The sequence below is a fragment of the Plasmopara halstedii genome (assembly GCF_900000015.1).
Source record: "Plasmopara halstedii genome assembly, contig: Scaffold_444, whole genome shotgun sequence".
Taxonomy (NCBI): domain Eukaryota; phylum Oomycota; class Peronosporomycetes; order Peronosporales; family Peronosporaceae; genus Plasmopara; species Plasmopara halstedii.
In genome coordinates this window covers 314,249-322,793 of record NW_020187364.1, presented here as the reverse complement: position 1 = coordinate 322,793, position 8,545 = coordinate 314,249, and the positions used below count along the sequence as shown (strand labels likewise).

The window sequence follows — 8,545 nt, the reverse complement described above, 5'->3', positions numbered from 1 at the left end:
AGGGGCCATTGGCGTGTTACGCAGTATTTGATTCCCGGAACCAGGTCGATCTCATGACACTCACCTCGGTCCGGAGGTAGGACCGACGGCGGGGACGTCTTGAAGTTTTATTTTTACCAAAAAATAGTACGAATCCGAGGGCTTCTTTAGAATCAGCACCCTCTTGGTGTTCTCCAGGACAGCTTCATCCAGAAGCGACGATGAGTTAATCTCTACTTACGGTCGTATAATGACCACCTCGGCTAAATCGCCTGCCTCCAAGTCACCGCCAAACTCTTCGAGGGACAACTCGTCCAGCCCAAGAAGGGCATTCACCGCCGGAAAAGTCTCGAGGGTGACGTTTCCGTCTTCCTCTTTCGTCATACTGTATAGCTGTGCGCTATCGTAAAGACGGTAGGCACACCCTAAGCCAGGGTTGACGCCCTGCGTCTTGCAGATAACATACGGCATCGCCGTCTTTTATCTATAGAGGTTTTACCACTCGTCGAGACCACGCACTCAGCGTCGTCCAGTGTCCCCACTCCCTGTCCCATCGGAGCCTTAATGTTATTAAGAACATCCGAGGAAAATCTGCTTTTTCCGCAGTCTTCGTCCAGTTGATCACGTGCCACTTCATGCGCATCAGAAGGGCCTTGTCCGGGATGCCTCGGACCTCGTCCGACCATGCCACCCTTTGCATGCAGCAACTGCATTCCTTCGATCGTAAAGCGTTGAGCATAATTGACCAACGCCCCGGAATCGATCTGGATCTTCCATGGCTTCTCAAAGCCCTTCAAAGTCGCTTACGACCTGCAAGCCCGGCTTGCATACACGTTTCGGGTACAAGAGTACGAAGCTCTTCGGGGCTGAACCCTACTACCCTCTATCTCTTTGAGGCTCAACAAAACTTAGTTCCTTCCCAGTAGGGCGCCCCGCGCCCACTGGACTTTGTCATTTCCCCGCGACAAACCAGACTGGTTAGAAGCGGGACGTCGGTTTGATGAACCTTGATGCGCCTTGCGCAGGGGACAACCAGACCGAAGGTAACGGGTGTCTCAACAGACAAAATATTATCGTATGGTGAATCGCTGTCCGGCAGCTCGTCCCCCTTCTCTTTCTCAGCATAGCAAGATCGATTAGCTCAGTCCCGCCCGGCGAGCTCTGAGGGTGTGTATTCCAACGAAGTCGTGCCGACTTATAGCTGCTTTCGGCATTCAATGCCTCACTCACCGCTTCTTCAAAATAGACTGATGCACACGGAAGACTTCCATTTTGGCCACGACAGTGCGGAGGTCCTCCATAAAGACGATCATTGTGACCGACTCGGGAAGAGGACCGGCTGCCGTCCCGGCAATGAGAGTTCTTAACTCTTAGACAAAGTTCAGTAATTTCATTTCTCCCCGTCGGGCAGCAAGTAAATGCGATCGCGCCCGATATGCCTGATCAGGCGGCAAGAATACTCGCATACGCTGCAGCTTCAGCTCCTTCCTGAGGGGGGATTGTAGCTTCAACTGAAGCACCGCACGTTAGTGCCCATATTCGCGCTCGGCCCTTGATAACTAATGCCTCGCGCTGTTGCTCGTTTTTGAGCATGGCGGATGTCATAGCCATCTAGGCCTCTCTCACCCCCCATCCTAACCCTCGAAAGACTTAACGCTCACCATAAGCGGCCTGGGTCGGGAGGAGTCATCCGTCGTCGCCGATGGCGTCATGGACGCCGACATCTCCTTCTCTAGGTGCTCATTTTTCATAGTTCGAAATCGCCTCTAGGTGCGCGCTTATCGCTTCAGGACGTTGCGAATCAAGGTGTTGCACGCCCTCAAAGCCAAGCAGGAACATCAGCTTCTGAAGCCCATCCTGCATGCCCTGGGGCAATAGGAGTATTGCTTCATACTCACAGAGGATCAGTCGTAAGGACTTAAGTGCAGCGGGGCTGCCGTAGCTCTTTGCTTAGAGGAAGCTTACTAAGGTCACCTACCTTACCTTCTATACCAGAACCAGCACGAGTGTAGCGGATAGCATTCCGCGAGTATTTAAATATCTTGACCAAGACAAATACGCTCTACCGCTCAAAATTGAAACTGGATTTAATTGTTTTGTTTGCGGCAGAGCCGCCTATATCTAAAACCTTTTTCTAATGAAATAGTAAAACTTAATTAATATGCATAACTACAGACAGTTCTGCCACGTAGTGGCTTCTTTATACGGTGAACCCACACCATTGTGTGATAACATCGACTTGTCTAACCTTTGGTACGGCCACACCATCTTTTGTGACCCACCCTTTCATACAAGGGTACGTGTAACTCCGTTACAATCTGATTACGTGTAACCCGTTACACAAGGGTAACAAGACAAATCAGCGAGGCAGCAAACGAAAAAATAGCCTTGTTACATCCATGTAGTTAATAAGGGCCATATTCTTTATTATCTTATTCCAGTGCTACTAAAGTGTGAGGTTTGTTCTTGTCGACATTACCGTCTTCGTCGTGAAAAAAGCAGATCGCATTCCTCTTATTTCGGTACCAGCCCGAATTTCTTGCAAAAAGCCATCGTTTCAGCGATGTGTTTTGCTTCAATATCACTATTGAGGGCGGCAGCTCAATATAGAGCCTTCGAAAACCTTCGACGAACAAGTTTAGTTTGTCATCCAGTGATGTGTTCTTCCAATTCATAAGATCTTTGTCCCATGGTGACTTAATTGCTCGAGATTAAATTTCTTTTGCTACAGGCAAAAAATTACGGACGATTTTATCTTCAACACCATACTCTCTCAATAGGCTAAGCATGGAAGTGTTTCTTGGCGGCTAGCAACTCCCTCTATTTAATAATTTCAATGGGCCTCGCTTAACGTTTCCTTTCCCTCCTCTCTTCGTCAGAACGGCGCGAGAATTTTCAGACATGTCTTCACTCTGTAAAGAGTTCAATGTGTGGGAAAATGCGCTAAGTCCGCATCCTTCGGATAAGTCCGTACCCTTCCAAGTGCGGACCTAAGGAAATGATTACTGTACCGATTTACCCCAAAAACGAGGATGGTGCTCATGCGTCGTCGCGATAAGCGCCGCGGCAACGAGGCTGAAGAGATCATTGTAGCTAGTGACTCGACCATTGTAGCCAATAAAGGTGTGCGCTCACTGAGCTGTGCACGTACGGGTCGATTTGCCGCCGATATGCGCGTGAGAGTGGGTGGTTACGGCCGCGCTGACAAGACATGGGGCCTGGATCATCCGTGGCACTCTACGGATGAGGGCAATTTGTTTTCTCAATTGTGTGCTAAAGACCGCATGGAGGAGGGTGCTGTGGAAAATGAAAGGTTGCAAGAGGAGCCTGTACTAGGCCTGAGTCGCGCGCAGCTTAAGAAGCGGAAGGCTAAACTTAAGAAACAAGGACTGACAGCCGAGCAGGCAGCCGAGAAGGCGCTGAAGGAGGCTCAAGAGGCCAAAGAACGTCATGAAGATGAGCAAAAAATGACAAAAATGAAGGAGCTTGAAAGGAGAGAAGAGATGAGAAAGAAGCGGCAAATAAAGAGGAGTCAGATGCAGACACAAGAAAAAGAGACACAAATTGCGAAAGATGTGACTGAAAAGGAGAAGCGCAAAAAAGAGAAGGAACAAAAAAAGTTAAAGAAAAGGCAAGCAATAGAGCAGGTGGAGCAGCAGACAAAGGAGCAAGAGCTCGAGATGCAGAGTCGGGAAGTACTGGCATCAGCCTACGAGAAGAATGTGGGTAGTGAAGTTACGACCAAGAGTGGACTGGTGCTTCAGGATCAACGTATTGGCCAAGGAAAGGTCCCATATCTAGGGGAAATGCTGACTGTCAAGTATCGTGGACGTCTTGGACAGGATGGTCTCGTGTTTGGCAAGGGCATGCTGACTACAAAATATGGTACTAGCTCGGTCATTGCTGGATGGGAAGAAGGTCTCGGTACGATGCGGCCTGGTGGAGTTCGATTGCTAACAATTCCGCCCGAATTAGGTTACGGTGAAAGTGGAAAAGGCGATAAGATTCCGCCGCACTCGACGCTATTTTTTGAGGTAGAGCTTGTGCGAATCGGGAAGCGCAAACGCGATGTTATTGGCGAGGACGAGATGCCGTTGCCCTGTTCTTTCCAGCGTAAGCGTATCAAACAAAATCCTGGCAAATTAAATATTAAGGAGCAAGATAATAGCCCGTTGAGGCTGTCGAGAAGTCAGCTGAAGCGGCGACGTCGGAATCGAAACAAAACGCTGCACGGGAAGGTTGATCCAGCAGATGGACCATAGTTTAGGTAAATAGTAAATTGTGGGCCAGTCAAATAGTGCTAATACTTTGAAACTATTGGCTAATCCAGTGGCTTAAATTGACATTCCAGTCGCTATGGTGGCGTCTATGGATGATGTTCCTGCTTCTGTCTCGATTGAAAAAGCTTTTATTAAGAAAAAGCCTCGTCGAGTAGCTTCATTACTCATTGACAACTATGATTCTTACACGTACAATATAATGCAAATGTTAACTCAAGTGAATGGTAGTCCGAATAGTGTCACAGTGATCAAAAACGATGACTTTGGTGGCCACTTTGTCGCTGCGTGGGACAGTTTTGTGGAAGAAACGACAAAAATTGCAGCACGAGATGGTGTAGAGATTGAGCTGAACGTTATTCTATCTCCTGGCCCGGGACATCCAGCAGAAAAAAAGGACTTTGGCATGTGTGCGGACGCCATTCGATACGCTACAGTGCCAATACTTGGTGTATGTCTAGGACATCAAGGACTGGCTCATGTTTATGGTGGGCAAGTTATCAAGGCTAGAGATGTCATGCACGGACGTATCAGCAGGGTCGTTATTGAGGAATGCAACGCCTTTTTTGCTTATATTCCAAACGAGTTTCAAGTGGTGCGCTATCATTCCTTGGTTATTCAACCCGACAATATTCCAAAAGAGCTTAAGGTGATTGCAAGGACAACTAATGGAGATATCATGGCAGTGCAGCATCGTGACAAGATACAATATGGAGTGCAGTTTCATCCAGAGGCAGTCTGCAGCGAATATGGCTACCAGCTCTTGCAGAACTTTCGCGATGTGACGCTAGCTCAATGCGCATCAATGTGTCTGCTGCACCATCGCATCTACCCGGATCAAAAAGACCATATTTATAATTGCCTGACAACAACGACAGCTCCGAAGTATCGAGTTCTGGTTCAGCGTGCATCTACAGAACTCGCATCGCTTGAGTTTGCGGAGTTTGTGTTTCGTGATATGTTTGGAGACTCCAAGCGGTCGTTCTGGCTAGACAGTAGCAATTACGATACAGTTGCCGGTACTGAGGCAGCAACCCAATCACGGTTTTCAATGATGGGCGATAATAGCGGACCCATGAGTTACTGTGTTGAGTATGACGTCAGCAAGGTAGAACTTCGTGTTCTTCGTCGACGAGCAGATGTTGAAGACGAGGAGGTTACAGTGTGCCGAAACCAAGATATTTTGACTCACGTGCGCGAAGTGATGCAAGCACATCAATCCCATCAAGTACTTCTGGAGGGTAGTGAAGTAGCCCCAACTGCATTGCCTTTTGCTTTTCGCGGGGGCTTTGTAGGGTACTTTGGTTACGAAGTGTTAGATTCCGAACAAAAGGGCAGTAAGTTAAAAAACGACGAGGTGCAAGTGCAACGAGAGTGTACCCCAGACGCGTCATTCCTATTTACTGATCGTACATTAGTATTTGATCATCGTGATGGTGTCGTCTACTCACTCTCAATAAGTGCGTGCACAGTAGAGAGCGAAAGCGATTGCCGCCAGTGGCATAGCTCAATGATGAATCAGCTAAAACAAATGTGTGTGGCATATCGCCTGAAAGTGAAAGCGCCACCAGCTTGTATGAATGTCGCATCTCAGACAGATGAAGTTATATTCCGTCCATCGCGAAGCCGAGCCCAATACGTGGCTGACATTGAAGAGATTCAACGTTTAATTCGGGAAGGAGAAACGTACGAAGTGTGCTTAACAAACCACTTACGTGCCGAGTATGCTTTGCGTGATGCACTTGCTTTCTATTGCATGTTGCGTCGCCGAAATCCTGCTCCGTTTGCGGGGTTCTACTTAAGCGATCCAAAGAAACGTTTTCAAACTTCCGATTCTCTCGATCAAGCTAGAACAGCAAATGATACGTATGCATTATGTTGCTCATCTCCTGAACGATTTTTGCAAGTGCAATCCAATGGCTGGATGGAATCAAAACCAATCAAAGGAACACGTCGTCGCGGCTGTAATCCTAATGAAGATGCAGTCACTATAGAAGAACTTGCCAACTGCGAAAAGGACCGCGCTGAAAATATGATGATCGCCGATCTTGTACGTAATGATTTCGGTGCCATCGCACGAGTCGGGTCTGTACACGTACCACGTCTTATGAGCATAGAGACGTACGCTACTGTTCACCAGCTCGTCACTACTGTCCGTGCGCAACGACGGCAAAATACTGATGTTGTGGATGTGTTACGCGCTACATTTCCGGGTGGATCGATGACTGGTGCACCCAAGAAGCGTACCATGCAAATTATTCGACACCTTGAGCGTGGCCCACGTGGTATTTATTCAGGAGCACTAGGCTTTCTATCAATCGATGGTAGTTGTGATTTAAACATCATCATTCGCACAGCTATCGTGACCCCAAACAGTGTGACGCTCGGTGCTGGTGGTGCCATTGTAGCACTCTCGGACCCAAATGACGAGTATGAAGAAATGCTTCTCAAGGCACAAGCTCTTGTATCCACGATTGGCGAGTATGCTATGGCAAATCGTCACGACACTGGGGCACGCGTTGTTGTCGACTAATGCTGACAAATTGATCGATTACTAATCTGCTGAAACCCATGGTCATACCCGAAAATACGCACGGTGATCCTTATTGTCGGCACCAACCGTGGCCTTTAGCATAGATCTGTTCATCAGTAAAGAAATAAATGTGGAATAAACAGTTTTGGTAATGACTAGCAACAATCGAGGGTAAGGTGGTACAATTTAGGGGACTTGTTCCAATTCAACAAATGAACCGTACGAGCTGCGCACACGTGCCTGTTACCTGCAGCGAATAATGCTATGACATCTCACCGCAACTTCCATCTCGCAAGTTTCCCAACTTGTTCACCATCCTTCGTTTTCTTTAAAAGTCGAGAAGTATTTACCCGTTACATGGGCCTGGGTCGACATACCGAGCTTGCTCTCTTGCAGGAGTCGCAGCAACTTTCGATAAATCGCTTCAGACTAACATGCATTTTTATTTGGTTCCGTCCGCCGCAACGCGGTGGACCACTCAATCACCTCTTTCCGTACCGAAACTTGCGAAGAAGAGTCACTCTGGGAGCACTTCTTTGATGAGCAACAGCGATCGAGTACATTTGTACCCTTCTCGACCACCTTACCTCTAAAATTAGGCTCGGACTAAAGTAATTGGCTCAAGGCAAGCATTGGATGAAGCAGACACACTACTTTACCCATTTCTCGGCTTTACGAGGCAGCTTCAGCAAAATAGACGCTCGACTATCAAGTCTTCGGCGAACAAGTCAAGCCCGTACTCGCTAGTAAAAAACGGGAGCTCTGCGCGACCCCCCTAATTGTCGTCAGATGTAGTAAAACAGAGGATATGACAAACCATAAGCAGTAACAACGTCAGAGTAATCTTGCCGAATTTGACCCCCAAACTCTTACAAGCTCTTGGAGTTGCAGGATCTGTTCAGTCTCACCAGATATTGTTACACTCTTGGTGAGCTTGTCGGCTTGATTTTCATAGCACAGGAGTGGGCCTCTCATTGCACAATGATTTGAGCCGACCAAGGCCGAACCTCATGTTGCTGCCTCCACGGGCTTTCTGGATAGTGGTGATACGTCGACGTGCGTCATGTTACCGTTGCAAAGTATCTTACACACGTGCTCGCAAGGCCGCGCAATCAAACCAATTAGTCCAAGCGGTTCAAAACCGGTTGATGCTCTCGTGAGGAAAGTGGTTCGGCCACAAAACATGATAAACACATTGGGTGTATCCAAGATCTCTAAGCGGTATTTTAAGTATAATTTGATCCATCGACGGTGAAATTTTCGGTGTAGACAGACTCTGAAAGGGTTGGATTGACTAAGTGCGTTCGATGGAATATCATAACCTGAAGAAACAGGTTGGCTTCATACCCATCAGTAATGTATTGCCGAAATGAGATTTCTTGCGACCGAACTTCACGTATTGCCGGATGCATTCTCGAGAAATAAACATTAAATTACTTCATGCTTCTTGGAGCCAACATGCTAACCAAGTGCACTGACGCATGCGGTGAAGGTCTATTTTTTGACCAGGTCACTCATACGAAGATCAGGGTTTTGTAAATAAAAACACCATTATCCAGCGCTCACTAAACCATACGTATTTTCTCTACTGCGTTGGCGTACCAGGGACCTCATATACCATTCTGAACTCGAGGTCCTCATAACGAACTACCAACGCACACTATATCGATGGCGGATCAGTCCTGTAATACAGCAAGCCTTGAGGTAAGAGATGACGTTGTAAAAGCAACAAATGCTACGATCAGACGGCATCAAG

General features: G+C 47.5%; 2 protein-coding genes across 2 annotated transcripts; both read left to right on the top strand.

Moving 5' to 3' along the window:
* Window positions 1–3,011: 3,011 nt before the first annotated feature.
* PHALS_10025 (fkbp-type peptidyl-prolyl cis-trans isomerase) lies at window positions 3,012–4,241 on the top strand (the record flags this gene model as incomplete). The annotated part of the gene is made up of 1 exon (XM_024725375.1): window positions 3,012–4,241. The coding sequence occupies one exon, from the start codon at window positions 3,012–3,014 to the stop codon at window positions 4,239–4,241; it is 1,230 nt and encodes a 409-aa protein (XP_024576158.1).
* A 94-nt stretch (window positions 4,242–4,335) lies between these two features.
* Window positions 4,336–6,789, top strand: PHALS_10024 (aminodeoxychorismate synthase; the record flags this gene model as incomplete). Its single annotated transcript, XM_024725374.1, has 1 exon — window positions 4,336–6,789. One exon carries the CDS (start codon window positions 4,336–4,338, stop codon window positions 6,787–6,789), a length of 2,454 nt encoding a protein of 817 aa, XP_024576157.1.
* Between the last annotated feature and the right edge of the window lie 1,756 nt (window positions 6,790–8,545).